Here is an 18,133-nt window from a genome sequence, read left to right as displayed (position 1 = left end):
TAGCACAGCTTTGGGGTGTCGATTCCACAGAGAGACAAATTAAAAGAATTGTAGAAAGAACAAAGACACTAAAGAAAGAGATTAAATTCTTAATGGGAAAACAAAGATTAATTTTAAATGCAAATTAAAGTGAAACGAAGTGACTAAAGGAAAAAGTACTCAGTAAAGCGTCGGGAATTCCTTGCACAAATATGGTATTTTAATTATTCTTAATTCATTGAATAACTCAATTGAGAACTCAATTCCTAATATTCACAATCGGAAGGTATAGATTTATAAACAAAGATCAAACCAAATGTAACCGTTTGAAAAATCATTCACTACTTTTCAAATACGTAAATTATTATCACTATTGAGAAAATCCAACGACGACAATACTCAGGAAGCGATATTGCAGCAAAGAATTAACCAATATAGAAAAATAATTGATCCAAACATAATCAAAGATTCAATCAATTCAATAGAAAAAGCATGACTGAATCCATAAACAGAATAAATTCTATGATTATTTGGAGAAGAAAACATTAACGATGAATTGAGAATGATAAAACAAAAGAGTTTTAGTAATTGAAAATCAAATACATGAATCAAGAATAAATTAAAAATACCATCTAATGTGCAAGTTCATCCCTAAACTTACTTGAGAATTTAGTTATCCATAAATATAATGGACAACAAAAATTTCAAGAGAACTATAAAGCAAACGGTGGCCATGGAAATTAATTTTAGATCTTTCTCCTTCAAATTGAGCCGTCTCCCCTCTTCTCCACTCCTAATTTCGTGATAATGATGTGCTTAAATAGGGTAGGAAAGAAACCCTAATGTCTTCATACTCCCGCACACAAAATTGCCTAAATTTTAGGACTCAACTTGGCAGCCACGTACGCACTTCAGAAATTCGAATTTGGAAATCCTTACTTGGGGCAACTTTGTATCCCTTTAAGATAGCTTTCTAACACATCAAGAATCACACCAATCCGATATCTGAGCGAAAAGTTATGATTAAAATAATAAAGTATGTCCATTCTGTCTCCTAGCGCATTTTGGACTCTGATCCGAATTACTCTCAAACCACATCATTATCCTTATTTGAAGAGTCCTACACTCGTTGAAAGTTCTTAAGTTGTTCCAACGTCTTGCCCACTTGAAAGTCCTTTGAATTTGAATGGGTTTGGACTTGCTTTTTTATAAACTCTGAAATTAAATATAAAAATATGCTTAGGAATATCCTAAAGTAAATAGAAACTCAATTCAAGAATGCACATTAATTCCAATGATTTCTATTAACATTTTAGAATTTTAGTCAAGTAATAGGGTATTTAGAGTGTACTTTCGTACACTCATCAACTACCTATGATGGAAGCAGAAACAAAGGGAGGAAATAAGTCCGTATGTTGGATAGGGTACTTTTAATGAGTGCAATTCTGCAACCTTTGGATAAGTACATCCGCTTCCAAGTAACAAGTTTCAGCTCCATCTTTTCTAGGACGTCATTCCAAATGGATATCGATTTGTAATGAGCACCCAACGAGAGGCCAAGATATGTGATTTCATATATTCTGCAAAATTTCTGCAATGTTTGTAGAGATGTTTTCACAAGTAAATACAATTTCATTAAGGAGCTTTGATTTTAGGGGAGCAAATGCAGAAGATTGTCTCTCAATCTCCCACCAATATCAAGCTTGCAATAGAAATGGACCCTTATGAATGAAAGAGGAAAAAGGAAGTGGGAGACAAAGGGATCTTCTGCGTTACTTGAGAGGAGCTATAAAGTCAAGTCATTTAAAATCTCTTATTATTAAGTTTTAACTAAAAAATGATCAGAAAAATGGAACCCTACCATCAAAGTCACATTAATTGCAAACCTTTGACAACAGAATGGAAAAATGGAGAAACTTCTATGATTCTCATTGAGTGCTTTGTGTAATATTTATACATAAGTAAAAGAGAATAAAGAATAATAGTTGTTACAAATAACCTGATAGAAATAATGAAGACTTCCTCTACAGTTCTATTCTAGAAGGCTCTTGTGAATTGCTGTACAATGTGAGTAGAGTAATATCGGGCTTCATGTTATTGCCGTACCACCCGTAATGCCATCCTTGTGTTTGTGTAAAGTCTCAGATGAGTCATTTAGCTTGATACACCCCTTCGAGGCCAATGAGGTGTCTACCACATTGAGGCTCGATCTTAAACGATGAAAACGATCAGCAACAATAGGTTTGGTAAGAAGATTAGCCAATTGGTCTTGTGAACTGCAGAATTGAACTTGTAAGGTGTTTGCCGCAACCCTGTCTCTAACGAAGTGAAAATCAATGTCCATGTGCTTTGTTTTTGAGTGATAGATAGGATTCATTGATAGATATATTACTCCAATATTGTCACACCATAAAGTAGGAGCTGTGGAAAGGAAGACACCTAGTTCATGAAGTACTGTTTGCAACCAAATAACCTTTGCTGCTAAGGAAGCAAGGGACTTGTATTCGGCCTTAGTGGAAGAACGTGCCACTGTGCTTTGCTTCTTTGAACTCCATGATATTAAGTGATGACCCAAGTAAATGCAAAATCTTCTAGTTGATCGGCGATCATCCGGACAACCCCCCCAATCAGCATCAGAATATGCTTGAAGAGAAAAATCAGTTTGAGGCTTGAAGAGCAGAACATAGTTGATGGTTGCTTTCAAGTATCGTAAGCTACATTTCACAACAGTCCAATGAGAAGCTTTAGGTGTGTGCATGAATTGGCACACTTTGTTGACTGCAAAAGAGAGATCTGGTCTGTTCAAGGACAGATATTGGAGGCCCCCAACTATGCTTCGATAAAGTGTAGCATCTTCAAAATCTGGTGAGTCAAACTTGGAAAGTTTGAGATTAGCAGCCATAGGAGAATTGCTGGGTTTAGTGTGAAGCATTTTGCTACCGGTTAACAGTTGCTTGATGTACTGTCCTTGAAAGAGAATCAAGCCGTGTGCTGTGTGATCAACTTCAACTCCAAGGAAAAAGGAAAGATCACCGAGGTCCTTTACTAGGAAAGCACGTCCCAATGCTGAAATAAGACTATTAATGGTAGAGGAATGTGAAGATGTGATGACATTGTCATCTACATACACCAAAAAATAAATTTTGCTATCAACATGAATTAAAATGAATAAGGAATGGTAAATTTTGGAGGCAGTGAAACCGAAATCAAGAAGCCAAGAACTAAGCTGAGCAAACCCTGATCTTAGGGCCTACTTGAGGCCATAGATGGCCTTATGGAGTTTGCAGATATAATTTGAATGATTCAATCAACAAATCCTTGAGGCTGCTGCATATACACATCATTTGTTAAGGATCCATGCAAAAATGCATTTTGGATGTCAAGCTGCCGTAAGGGCCAAGATTGAGTCACTGCAAGTGAGAGGATTAGTTGAATGGTGGATGGCTTCACCACTGGACTAAAGGTCTCAGTGTAGTCCAAACCATGGAGTTGATGGTAGCCTTTAGCTACCAGTCGTGTTTATCTTCTTTCGAAAGAACCATCAGCTCTGGTTTTGGTACGAAACACCCAGCGACAACAAGGATGTTTGCCATGGGAGGAGGAGGGACTAAGCTCCACGTCTGATTTTGTTGCAGTGCAATGAATTCTTGATACATCGCGTCACACCATTTTGGAAATTTTACAGCTGCAGAGAAACTAGAAGGATAATCAGGAACACTTATAGAGGTAGTAAAACAATACCGAGAGGTATACAACGCGGTTCCATCCGTGAAGACTCGAGGACGAGAGGAATTTGTATGGGCACGAGTTATAATTGGTGAACGAGGTGGAATAAGAGAGATAGAAGGAAGAGAGGAAGGTGGGTGGGTGGAAACCGATGGTTGAATGTTAGACGGAATGGAAGTGTTTGTTGCAGAGGAGGATGTGCAAGAGGTCAAAGACGATTGTAAAGGTGAAGCTGAGTTAGAAGATGATGGGTTGGGCCTAGGCCCAAGAATAGAAGGTGTGAGTAGAGGTAAAAGAGTAGTTTCCACACTGGAGGAATTAGAAATGAGACTGGGCTGAGATGTACGAAAAGGAAATGATGACTCGTTGAAAATGACGTCCCTGGAGATGTAGAGTCTATTTTGTTTGAAGTCTAGACACTTGTAATGTAACGCCCCGTCCCCGAGGGTCCGGAGAGTTAACTCATATAACCTGATAATCAACTCTAACAAGGCTAGAGTACTTCCAAATTCAAGGATATATATATTTTCCCAAACCTCAAATCAAACGTAAATACTTCAATTAAATAAACGATATAAACTCATCTATCCAATTTTCAATCTAGCAACTCAAATAAAACCAACTCTTCTTCATGTCTCAAATAACAAACTAGAAATAATGAAACATTAACATAAGTCTCCATAAACCGTCTAAATCCATTGAAGCAAACTTAAGAAATATAAATAACTTCCAACATCAACATTAATACCACGAAATACCCAACAACCATTCACTGCTAATCTTCTCCATAAACTCTAATATTGATCCTCAGCTGAACCATCAATGTCATCTGAAATATTATGGAGATAAGGGGAGGTGAGTTGGGGAGTGTAGAAAGGAAAATGGGTCATGTTTCCGATGTGGAAAGACTGGCCATTTCATCAGAGAATGCCCATTACTGTCAGACGACAAGAATAAGACCAATACACCTCCAGGTCCCCGTCAGACGACACAGGGAAACAATCAACGTAGAATGGGACCAGCTCGAGTGTTTGCATTGACAACTGAAGATGTTGAAGACGATAACAATGCGATCACAGGTACCCCACTATTTCTTCTCCTTGAAAGCTTTTGTTTTAGTTGAGTTGGGATTAATCTTATGATTGCATGAAACTTTCCTAGTTGTATAGTTTAGAATATTGTGGTTTGGTTGGAAAGGTTTTCAAAGGGATTAGACCCAATATTTTATATCTACGAGGCTCTAGCTTTTGGTGTTTGATGAGTTAGTATGTGTTTTGGAAGTGAGAAGTTTAGGAAAATTTATGGTTGGAAGTAGATTTTCTAAGGATTCGGGAATTCGTGACTTGAATTACCTAGGACTTAATTTTTGGAGCATTTGATTGTACTATTATTTGGAGATTCAAATATTATTTTGGGAGTTATCTTTTGGTTATTTGTGAGGCTTAGCTGGTAAAGACTGATTAAATGTGGAGGTTAGCTCTTTCCCAACGTATGTGTTTGAGATTCAATGTTTTAGGACTAGAAGTTGTTAGAGTGAACAGCGGAAGCGTGGTTGTAGTGATATAATAGTTTGAGAGTGTCTTTCGTTATTTATTGAGGTTTTATATTAGGTGAAGATTTTGGAATTTATTGGTTGGTCTTTAATTGCATTATGGAGGTTTATATTCTAAATTTGATAAGGCAGTATGTGCGAACGTGTATGGCTAAGGATATTATAGGAGAATACAATCGATAATATTGGAGAGTTAGGATTTGAAATATGAGGTTCGACAATTTTTGGATTATTTATTAAGTGCAGCAATATAATCGACGTTTGGGGTAGGCATGAGATGTTTGTAGTGGATAAATATTTAGGCCTTGTTTGTGGTACTAGCAAATTTCGAGGACGAATTTTTTTTTAAGGAGGGGAGAATGTAACACCCGGACCCAAAATTGGTATGGTTGGACTTTAGATTATTTATTTATTTATTTATTGGAGCTTGATTTTTTTTTTATTCTTTTACTCTCCCTGCATGTTTAATTAGTTATTTTTGTTTTTGTTTGTTTTCTTCTTTTTTCTGTCTATTTTTTTTCTTTACTCCCATAGTGTTCCTCTCGCTCACTCCATGCACACTCACGGCACGTCCGAGCGCACGTCTCTCTCTCGGCTCTCTAGGGTTTTCTTTTCTTGTTTCTACACTTATATATTTATATTTTGTACGTATTCGAAAGATGCTTCCGCCGTGCCCTCCTACACAAACCTTAGCCCAGTATATATTTTTTTTTCTTCTCCTCTTGGCAAACAGCGCTCGCCCTCTAGCTCGTTCACCACCCTGCCACGCCCAACCTTTGTTTCACGCACACGGAACGACAACCACACAAAGTCCACCACTCAAGCCGGGCGCCACCACCCTCTCCGTGTAAACACCATCTCGGTTGTACCTCCAAAAACAGAGCACCAGCCCAGGCAGCGAGTCGCCACTCCCCGGACCCAGTCCACGCAGAACCTCAGCCACGAAGCCACCTCCCAACGCCTCCATTACCAGCCGAAAATCCTCTGTTTTAACTGTCCAAAACAGAGCAACCTACAGCCACTGCAATCACCCCCCACCGAGAGCTTCACCACGCTGTGCCTCCACAGAAACTACCGGCGAGGACTTTCCCCCACCCCGGTCCTCCGCACGCTGCCTCAGTTTTCCCACGGTAAGCTCGCGCCACTTCTGGTTGAGGGTCCTTTCCTTTCGGTCTCTCTCGTTCTCTCACCCTCTCTCTCTCTCTCTCTCTCTCTCTCTCTCTCTCTCTCTCTCTCTCTCTCTCTCTCTCTCTCGGTTTCAGCTCTCTCTCCCTCTCTTCCCGTGCGACGCCGTCGAGGAAAGTCATCACCACCTCTGTCCAGCGTCTGTCGCACTCCCACAGTGCTGCTGCCTCGAGTTTCTTTCTCGTGAGTATGTCCCTACCGTCACTCGCATTTTTGCCTCTTCTGATTTTAGTTTTTACTGTTAATAAGAGTTACTTAAAAAGAAAATTGTGGTCGTCTCGAGTAACTGGTAGGAGAAGAACGTTTTTACCGTTTCGCCCGTTTGTTTAAAACATCAACTAAGTTGGTTTTTTTTTTTTTAACTGAAATGTGTTTCGGATGAAGGGAATTTATCTATTTATTTATTTTTTTTGTTATGTTAAAATGAGTTTTGGGTTTAAGTCTCATAAAGCATTATTTTTGTGTAGAAAATATTTTAACAATATTGTTAACAAAAACTCTAATTTTTTTTTTAGAGGAGTTTTGCATGGCGTATTTTATAAGACTTTTAAAGTAGTCTAAATATTCTATTAATTTATAATATATTGTTGGTACTTTATATATTTTTGAAGATTACTTTTTATTGAGTTCCGCAAATGCCTAAATATTTGCTCGATTAAATCTCTTATTCGGTACAGATTCGACTAAGTGGATATTGGTGATTTTAGATAATGGTGGTATTATAGGAATTATTAGAATTCTAGGTTTTGAGGATTTAAATAGGTTCTTGGGTTCAAATACGAAATACGTGATTGATTGAAAATTTACGAGAATTACTTGATTATTTGATAGGTGACGATTGTTAATTATCGACATTTTGAGAAAATTTCTGAAAAGCTAAGAAGTCCAGATAAGCGGGGTTCCTATGCTAGAATTTGCATTAACTAAAATGAACTGAGGTCCGTTTTGGAAAATATGCATGCTTTGTTATAAAAAGAAATTTGAACTACCTCAGTTATTTGTTCTACATTACTCATAAGATTCTGTTTAAGAAGAAAGTATTTTCTGTCATGACTGGTGTAGACATAAGCTTATTTTTGACATTCTGTTTCTAAACTTTGAAAATGAGAGCGAATATGAATTTTGTGCATAAATTATGTTGTGATATGATTTTGTTCTGTTCCGAAGATTTTTGTTCGGTACTCTATTTGGAAAAGACGTGATTTCTGAAAACCTTTAGCATGACTCCCTGATTCTGAATTTGATTTTGTTTCCATTCTGTTCAGTTACGGCCCTGTCACGGGTTATAAGAAGGCAAGTAAAGCTTTGGGCTTCTATGAACTGGATCCAATACTCTGACTTTTTCAATCCAAACGATATACACAATTAAGAATTATAGCACCAAATTCAGAATTGGAAGATATGACATTATATTCATCTACTTTCTCAAATTTAATTCTAGAATCTATTCTCCCTTTACAAACCACAGTTTTCATATATAAAAATAAATATCAGATCTAAAGACGACCTTATGTTCATAAACAATAGTGTAGCAGAAGATCACATCAATGGTATGAAAAGCTTGTTTAAGTCACAATCATATATTCATAATCCAATAGTTCAACAAAATCAAACCATAGCAAGATTTAATATAATTCTCTCAAACTTATAATATCCAAAACAAATGGAGAATTGAATCTTAGAATCTTAAACAATAAAGCTTAACATATGAATTGAAATAAAGCCAAAGTATTTTCATCAATCAATTCTCACCCTAGGCTTTATACAAGATTTAGTTCTCCATAGAAGAACTAAAAAATAAAAATGGTATTTTTTTTCTTCTCTAGATTTGTTCCTCCTCCATTCAAAAACTTCCTAATTTTGTGCTAATGATATGCTTAAATAGGTGAGGAAAGAAGCCCTAATATTTTCATGATTCTCGCATAAAAAATGCCTAAATTTTAGGACTCATCTTGGCAACCATGTACGCACTTCTGAAGTTTGAATTTGGAAATTCTTATTTAGTTATATTTGTATCCATTTAAGATAGCTTTCCAATGCATCAAGAATCGCATCAATCCGAAATGTGAGTGGAAAGTTACGATCAAAATATTAAAATATCTCCAGGCTGTCTGCTAGTGCGTTTTGGACTCTGATCCGAATTACTCTCAAACCCCATCATTATCCTTATTTGTAGAATCTTACACTCGTTGAAAGTTTTTAGATTGCTCCAATGTCTTGCCCACTTGAAAGTCCTCCATTGAATTTGACATGGCTTTCACTTGCTCTTTTGTAAATCCTGAAATTAAACATAAAAATTTGCTTAGAAGTATCCCAAAGTAAATAGAAACTCAATTCAAGAATACACATTAAGTTTTATGGTTTATATTCATATTTTAGCATTTTTAGTCTAATAATAGGGTATTTAGAGTGCAATTTCATGCACTCATCACACTCTCCAACTTACTCATTGCTAGTCCCTAGTAATTTTCATGCCAAAACAACGAAAGAGACTAAAGAAAATCACACATAAAAGCCACCAAGTCACACTTTCCAGATTCACATATCAAAGCAATCTTAGGAATTCAATAACCATATCATAAGCAATCCATCTATAGCAATCCACAGAGTGTGTGTGTTCCAAACTATATCCATCAAACCAGAAGCCCTGACACATGCAACATCAAGAACATCTCAAGCGAAAGGTTCAACTCCATAACTCGCAGGTATGAAAGTGTTTCGTGTGAGAATTCTCTCGATGAAGTTAACAATGGGTGTACACACACTCTCATGGGGAATTAGGCAGTTATGTACAAGTAACAAGCAAACCTTGATCTTATGATAGGAACACTAACAAATGAGACTTCCACCATGCTTTCCAAAAGCTTACTGAGGATCAAAACAGTCAACACAAAAGGTTGTAACGTGGCTTGGGTTCGGGGCTATAAAAAATGAAAAAGGATTCAAAAACTTCCAAGTACATACAAAGTGAATCTTATTAAATATATCAGTAGACCACACTTCTCACTTGATGTACTCTCCAACTTTTCAGGTTATCGAATAATAATGTTTTTCCTTCTTCTTCTTCTTCTTCTCTTTTTTATTTTTACTTTTATTTTTATTTTTATTTTTATTTTTTTCCAACAATTTGATGAACAAACACAGGCCACTTTGGTATTCTTACTATTTCTACCCAACCTTGACTTGTTTTTTATATTCAGGAGCCCAACACGAAAGAAAGAAAATGCAAATTTCACACCTAGTATACACTTGGAAGTAAAAAGGGTAGAAAAACCAGTGTATAGGCTATACTCCAATGTGGAGAGGTATGGATGATGTGGGCATATGTAAAGAAAAATCTACATGTGTTTATTGGCTCAAAGTTGGCTACTAGGGGTCTATGGTGGAAATTGTTAACTTGAAAGGCTCAAACGTTGATCCTAAGTTGACATTCGTCATATCCCAAGTATATCCACCATCTTGCCACAAACCAAATAATGATATTCTTAAAAGAAGTGCCCAATTCAACAGATCAATGAACACTTATCACAATTAACTGCATTTGTAGGTTCTCAATCTTGTCCAAAACTCACATGAATACTTAAGTAAAAGAGTTCTCTAGTTATATGTGTCAAACAACCATCTCACCGCAAAGCTTGGATGAGTGCATTAGGGATTCTGTGAGTGCTTCAGCAAAAAATGATTATGGTGGGTTTGGTGAATTCGTGAAGATGGCTATAAATGAGAATGAGTACACATGTGAAAAAGATGCACGTGTGATGCAAATCAAAAAAAATTTGACACATGAAATTAAGCCATAGAGTTCCAACAAGCATTTTAAATACTGAATTTGCACCACCACCCCCAACTTAAATGAAACATTGTCCTCAATGTTTAAGAATCAAATTTGAATGAGGAGTAACTAAAAATGGTAGACTACACCTGATGAGAGACATGGGAAACTCGCTAAGCACCAACGATGGTAACCTGAAATGACAAAATGAAACTAACCTACAAAAAAAAAAAAAAACAAAAACCAAGAAAACAACATCAAACAAAAAAAAAAAGAATGAAAATAAGAGAAAAAAAAAACAAAACAAAACAAATAAAGAAAAACATACCTGCGTGGTGTGGTCTAGGTTGATAGACAGGATCCACAAGTGGAATGTCTTCCACTTCAAGAACTTGCCTATCAATTAATACTTTAAGGCATTGACCATTTGCTTTAACATGGCTTGGGTTCGGGGCTATATACTAATGTCTTATATAATTATATACATATGCTTTATTCATATGAATTATAGTTATATGCATTGTTAGTAAGTAATAGACTATAATTGCGATTATAAGAAATTAGAGTATTTGTATTTGTTTTTTTTTTTATTTTTAATTTTTAATTTTGGTTATTAATATAAGATTGTTACTTTTGTTTTTAATTTGTTTTAGTTTGTTATTTTTTAAAATAGAAAAAAATTTAAAATGTTAAATGTAAGGGATTTTGTAGAGGGAAGTTAACTAGGAAATGGGATGAAGGAAATAACAGAAGTAATTGAAAGGGAAAAATGGTGCGTGGCATTTCATAAAATGGTGCATTTGGTGGAGAATAAAGGAAGGTTTTAGCTAAATGAAATAGACGTTGCAAGCTTTAATGAAGTAGTGAGTTTTGGGCAGCGTAGGAGACAATAGAAGACTTAATAAAGCGATTGCGTATTGATGTAAATAAATGTAATAAAACGATACGTTTCTCTGGTTTGTAACCATGGGTATAAAAGCTTGAATTGGTGAAGTGTAATTCATTTTGGAGTTTGAAGATTGTTTTGGGAGTTTAGAGATTACTCAAAAATCGCTTTTGATTGTTCTTGAGTTCTTTAGTTGTTTCTTACGTTTCTCTTCCATGATCTTGTGAGTTGTGTTGGAGATAAAGACTTGTGATAGTTGGTATCAGAGAGATTGGCCCTCTTATGGTAGAAAACACGCGATCAATAGCCTTGAACGCACAATAGGAAGGTTTACAAAGGCAGCAACAAGGGATTTTGACTCAGATGGATGAGCATCATCATGCGATCAGTGGAATTACAAGCAGGTTAGACCAACTCACTGATATGATTAGATCTTTGGTATGAAGTCAACAAGTTAATTTTGTGTCTGAGGGTTCTTATGGGGATATAGGGAAGATCATGCTGAAAGGGATCATTGCCAAAGGGGGGTTAGGTTGGAATTTCCCCACTTTGATGGAACCAACCCTACTGGGTGGATTTTTAAGCCACTAAGTACTTCAAATTCCATAAAAAATAGTGAATTAGAGGCTTTTAATGGCCTCTTATCACATGGAAGGTGATGCTCTTGTGTGGTATCAAGATGTTGTTGATTGAAGGGGTTTTACAGGTTGGGATTCTTTTGTGAAGGCCCTTCAAGTGAGGTTTGGCCCTACGGCCTATGATGATCTTATGGAGACTTTGACTCATTTAAAGCAAATTTCATATGTGATTGATTATAAGGCATAATTTGAAACCTTGTCAAATAGATTAAAAGGATTATCTGAAATATATAAACTAAGCTATTTCATGAGTGGATGGAAGGATGAGATTCGGTTGCCTGTTAGAATGCTCAATCCTGTCAATCTAAATGCAGCTTTTGGTCTTGCAAAGATCCAGGAATAATTGTGAGCTTCGAGGAAGTCATGGAGAAATAGCACAGGGAATATGGATAAAGACCAGTCTGAAGTAGGGGGAGATTGTGCTAGAGTGCAGAAGAGCAGTGTTCCAATTATGAGGATCTTTTCTTTCCAAATGGATGAAAAAAGAAGAAAAGGCCTCTATTATCATTATGATGAGAAGTGAAGTCCAGCTCATATGTGTAAGAATCCTAAGGTGTATTTGTTGCAAGTGAAGCAGCCTATGTTAGAATAATCAGTGTTGGATGACAGTGAAGAAATTCCTAGTGTAGAAGAGGTACAAGGAGGTGAGGAAGAAATTTTAGAAGTTTCTATCCATGCTATCTCAGGGTTTTCTAATAATAATGCCATGAGATTACATGGAAGAATTGGGGCATGTTCTGTCAAGATCCTAGTGGATTCAGGAAGCACTCATAACTTCTTGGATCCAATAGTTGTTCAGGAAGCTAAGGTGACAATTGAGAGGGATTCCAACTTACAAGTTAGGGTTGCTAATGGGGCCAAGATACTGAGTCAAGGTAGGTGTGAGGAGGTGATTAGAATACAAGGGTCCAAGTTTTCAGTTCATTTCCATGTATTGACTTTAGGGGGCTGTGATATTGTTCTTGGGGTCCAATGGACCAAGACCTTGGATTCAATCAATTGGAATTTTACAAGAATGTCTATGAGTTTCAGATTGGGGAAGGAAACTGTGATGTTGCAGGGAATTAAACTTGGCAGCGTTGATGTGTTGGTTGGTGGAAAGGGGCTGAACTCTGATTTTGTTAGAAGACATGGCTAGTTTTTACAGTTGATGGTTGTGGATCAGAACCAAGAGATTGAGAGTCCTCAGGGGGTCATTACTAATGTACTCGATGAGTATAAAGAAGTGTTTGTAGAACTTGTTGGATTACCACCAAGGAGAGAGCATTTGACCATTCTATCAATCTCAAAAAAGGGACTACTCCTGTATCAATAAGACCATACAGATACCCTCATTACCAAAAGTCAGAAATAGAAAAAATAGTTTGGATTTGTTGGCATCTGGGTGGTGAGACCTAGCCAAAGTCCATTTTCTTTACTTGTTTTGTTGGTGAAGAAAGTTGATGGTAATTGGAGAATGTGCATAGATTATCGTGCCATTAACCAATAAACTATGAGGGACAAGTTTCTCATACCTTTCATTGATAAGTTGCTTGATGAACTCTTTGGACCTATAGTGTTTTCTATGTTGGACTTGAGGGCAGGTTACAATCACATTCTTGTTAGGGAAGAAGATATCCAAAAGACAACCTTTAGAACTCATGAGAGCTAGTATGAGTTCTTAGTCATGACTTTTGTCCTTACAAATGCCCCAGCAACTTTTCAAGGGTTAATGAATGACATTTTCAAAACATTTTTAAGGAAGTTTGTGTTAGTTTCTTTTATGACATACTAGTGTGTATGGGTGTAACCAGTCCGGTTTTAGACAAAATCTAGGACCGAACTAGTATGTACTGGTTTTGCATTTGTCAAAACCGATTACGCCCCGATCATCCTCCTAAACCGGTACCTCCGGTTTTATCGGTTTCCGGTCCATTTCGGTTCGGTTTTCAAGTTTTTTTTAAATGTAAAAAATATATAATAAAGTGTTACTTCTTATGATAAAATGTTATTAATAATTTAATATATATATATATCATGTTTAAAGCATATGATCAATTAAATTTTCATCTTTAAGATTAAACTTTTATTTTATAAATTATAACAACATTATCTTATATATAATTATATTAAAAACATATGATCAAGCAAATTACAAATGTTCATATTTAATATTAACATTTTATGTTATAATTTATAAATTATAATATGAAATTATTTTATATATGATATATAATTATATATATTAATTCTTTTCCTTTTTTCTTGCTCATCGTGAGGATTTCTGCAAGAATTCACGGGTAAGAAAATCAGGAATAGAATTTTGAGATCCTTTGATGTATTCAATATCAAAGTAAAAAATACTTAAAATAGCTTGCCAACGTGCAAAAATATGTTTTGATGCAATGTTTTTAACATCTTTTTCTAAAACAAATTTAGCACTCATGCAATCAATTCGAACCAAAAACTTTTGATTAAGTAAATCAGGTTGAAATTTAGAAATACATAATACTATTGCCAAAATTTCTTTTTTAATAGTACTATATTTTTCTTGTGCAGAATTCCAAGTTCCAGAATGGAAGCGAACAATTTGTTCAGAGGAACCTGGTGAAACACATTGTTTCAGAATGCCACCATAACCAATGTCAGAGGCATCTGTTTGAACAATTTTGAAAGAATTAGAAGTAGGGATACCAAGGCATGGGAGAGTTTTGACATGTGCTTTGATCTTCCTTACTAGATTAGTATGAACTTCTGTCCAAGGAGGAGGATTGGAAATGAGCCGTTTGAACAAAGGACGACACTGTTTTCTCATATCTTTGTAGAAGTCAGCAACATAATTGAGAGATCCTAAGAACCTCTGCAATTGTTTTTTGTCTGTGATGACATCAGGAAATTTGTCAGCAAATTCAATGGCTCGTTGGATGGGCCTGATTTTGCCTTTAGAAATATCATAACCAAGGAATCTAATTTTGGTCTGAAATAATTTGATTTTTGTTGCCGAAACAACAAGACCATTATGTCTAATGATGTCAAGGAACGATTGCAAGTGTTTCCAATGTTCATCAATAGATTTGGAAAAAACAAGGACATCGTCTATGTAGACAATGGTGAAAGCAGAGAACGAATTGAAAATGTCGTTCATGATATTTTGGAATTCACTAGGAGCATTTTTAAGACCGAAAGGCATCACATTCCACTCAAAGTGACCAAAGGGGGTAACAAATATATATAATTATATATTATATATAAATATTTTGTATAATGTATAAAATTAATTTATATATATATATTTTCCAACCGGTCCGGTCCTGGAAACTACGGAATCGAAACCGGACTGGATCTGGCCGGTTTTCATAAAATAAGAACCGGTTCAAAACCGGACCATCTGGTCCGGTTCGGTCCGGACCGGTTTTTTGGTTTCCCGATTTAAATTTACACCCATACTAGTGTGTCATCAAACTGTTTCTGGCCATTTGTTGCATGTGAGAACTATTTTGGAGGATACCTTGTATTCCAAAAATGTCAAAATGCAAGTTTGGTGCTCATGAAATCGAGTATTTGGGTCACATAATCTCAGGCAGTGAGGTGCTGGCAGACCCTTCTAAAACAACAACTATGGTGGAGTGACCTATATTCAGAACCTTGAAGTCGTTGAGGGGATTCTTAGGTCTCACGTGTTACTATAGAAATTCATAAGGAATTATGGGTCTATAGCAGCCCCATTAATTGTCCTATTGAGGAAAAACTCATTTAATTGGAATGAAGAAGCAGCGACAACCTTTGAGCAGTTGAAGTACGTTGTAAGTCATCCTCCTGTTTTGAGAAGGCCGGATTTTTCCAAGGAATTCACCATCAAGTGTGATGCTTCTGGGGTTAGTTTGGGGATTGTGCTTATGCAAGAAGGCCAGCCTATTGCTTTTTACAGCAAGGCTTTGAAGGGCAAGGCCTTAGTTTTGTCAACCTATGAAAAAGAGTTGTTAGCTCTAGTTTTTGTTGTAAGCAAATAAAGGCCTTACTTTTGGGGGCATACTTTTAAGGTCAAAACTGATCAACATGCCTTAAAGTATTTGCTTGAACAGAAAATTGGGATTGAGACCTAGCACAAGTGGATATCCAAATTGTGGCGCCCCAGACCCCCATGTAGAGAAAACACGGGAATCGAGACGCCGGGATGATGACAACACGGTCACACATTCCAACGAAGTGCCAGTGTGTGTACATGCAACGGTGTACAAATAAAAAACGCAGCGGTTAATCAAGTCTACTAAGTACCAGAATTTAAATACAAACTAAACATCAGTAAAGTTTTAAAAGCAGTTATACAGTCATCCAAAAATAAAGTTAACACATGTCCCAAAAATACAAAAGGGTAAAATAAATAACAAGCTAGTGATCCCAGATCACTCCTCGGGCGGAGCCGTCTCCTCAGGCTCACCCTCCTCCTCCTCATCTGCATCAAAATCTGCGTTACCACAGAATGGTACCGCAGGTAAGTATAACCCAAAAAATAATATCCTCAGGAATAAAAATGCATTAATGCCACCAACATGTATGCATATGAAGAAATATGCATTTTCCTCAAAATATCATTTTCCCCGAAAATGATTAATTTTCCAACACACGCCAAAATCCCATTTGGCCCAAAAATAATCCGTAAAACATTTTCCCAGAAAATGAATTACACAAAATCCAACACACGCTTTTTTCTCAGAAAATAGTCCATTATTAATGTATGCACCATGATCTCCCCTATAGGTCATCCGCACACCTTGGCTTCGTAGCGATGCCCACTTTTGCGCCCAACACGTTAGTGGGAAACATCCACTACACAACGAGCGATGCCCAGTTCCGCGCCCAGCGCGTACGTAACCAAGCATCCTCTAGTCCCCGCCAGCAGAAGGACCACGGAGTCGGCACGAATCTCTCGTCCGATCCCATTGTCGCCCAGCGACAATCTAGGGGACGTTACTCAGTTTATTCCGCTCCCGAGTAACCAGATGAGCTCCACCGAGATAATGCCCCATCTCGGCTTGGGGTTCATGATACACACGCACCCAACAAATCATTCACATGAAAACCCAGTTTTTATAAACACATGAACATGAATGCAATACACGAAAACCCAGTTTTCCTTTACAAACATGAACATGCATGAAATAATGAAATGCACATGAACCAACCAATCCAAAATCCATCAATAACCAATATCCAATAACCAATCCAATCCAATCCAATCAAACCAACAACTCCAATCACAAATCCATCCGACCCCCGTACTCCTCGGACTCAGTCCGGCATGCCAAAAAATACAGTGAAATGGGTTAGTGCAAAAATACATAAAATTCATGAGAATTCTTTGGAGAAATACTTACAGCGCTATATGATAATTTCCGGAGGATCACGAAGCTGAAAAAGGCGACGTCTGAGCAACACCACAGTGTAAAATACACTGTGGCCGTGGGTCACAAATACTCACTTTCCAACGGAGACAAATGAACCAACGGCCAATGGTGGTGGTGGATTGCCGTGGATGACGGCGCAAATGGTGGTTTAAGGCAAAAAATGTACAAATCGGAAATGGACTTGGTGGGGCTTCACCGGTGACGGATCGGAGCCGGGGTTGGGTCCAATGGGTTGCCAAGAGGTCGGGGATGAAGTGGTAGGAAGATGGTGGCCAATGGTGGCGCGACGGCGGCGCGCGAAGGAGGTGAAGGCCGCGGCTTCAAGCCGTGCGTGGAGGCTAACGGCGGCGAGTTAGGGGCTGAGGTTGGTGGGGGTTGATGACCGGCAGGAGGGGAAGCTACTGGGCTGGGCGGTGTAGGTCACGGCGGCAGTGGGTTGGGGGTGGACGACGGAACGCACGGGAGAGAGGGAGAATGCAGCTCGCACGGGAAGAAGGAGAAATAAGGAGGAAGAAAAAGAAAAGAAAGAAAAGAAGAGGAAAAGAAAAATAGGAGAAAAGAAATGAGGTCCAATCTTCCATAACTTGGGTAACAAAAATGATCCAACGGAAACGACTTTAAAACCATAAGTTAAATAAAATAATTTAAACGTAATGGTAAAGTCAAATTGAAATAATTAAATCACACAGTAGTTAATTTAAATATTAAAAGCAATTTAAATGCATATAAATAAATAAATATCAAGAAAGCACATAAAAATAATTTTCACCAAATTAAAAATCCTAAAAATAACCCAATTAAAATCCAGAAATTTTAAAACAAGAGAATAATTTTTTGAATAACATAAAAATAATCCTTCAATAAAAATACACTAAAATACGGGGTGTTACACAAATTAAACGGGTATGACTTCACCATTGACTACAAGAAGGATAAGCAAAATTTGGTGGCTGATGCTCTCTCTAGAAGAACCGAGGAAGAAACAACAACTATTGCCTTGATTTCCTTTCC

General features: G+C 37.0%; 1 protein-coding gene across 1 annotated transcript; it reads right to left on the bottom strand.

Moving 5' to 3' along the window:
- Positions 1–2,068: 2,068 nt before the first annotated feature.
- On the bottom strand, positions 2,069–3,635 carry LOC108989918 (uncharacterized mitochondrial protein AtMg00810-like). The gene is made up of 2 exons (XM_018963683.1): positions 3,490–3,635; positions 2,069–3,125 (listed from the first exon to the last, which is right to left on the bottom strand). Exons 1-2 carry the CDS (start codon positions 3,633–3,635, stop codon positions 2,069–2,071), a joined length of 1,203 nt encoding a protein of 400 aa, XP_018819228.1.
- Positions 3,636–18,133: the final 14,498 nt, after the last annotated feature.

This window comes from Juglans regia, chromosome 2 (genome assembly GCF_001411555.2).
Source record: "Juglans regia cultivar Chandler chromosome 2, Walnut 2.0, whole genome shotgun sequence".
Lineage (NCBI taxonomy): Eukaryota > Viridiplantae > Streptophyta > Magnoliopsida > Fagales > Juglandaceae > Juglans > Juglans regia.
This window is presented reverse-complemented; position numbering and strand designations above follow the sequence as displayed.

What these genes read in the sequence shown, in the direction of transcription:
- LOC108989918 (XM_018963683.1), bottom strand. Translation starts at nt 3,635, where the DNA reads ATGTATCAAGAATTCATTGCACTGCAACAAAATCAGACGTGGAGCTTA. An exon ending in AAAGAAGATAAACACGACTG is followed by an intron (nt 3,126 to 3,489) that starts GTAGCTAAAGGC and finishes TCATGTTGATAG; the next exon opens with CAAAATTTATTTTTTGGTGT.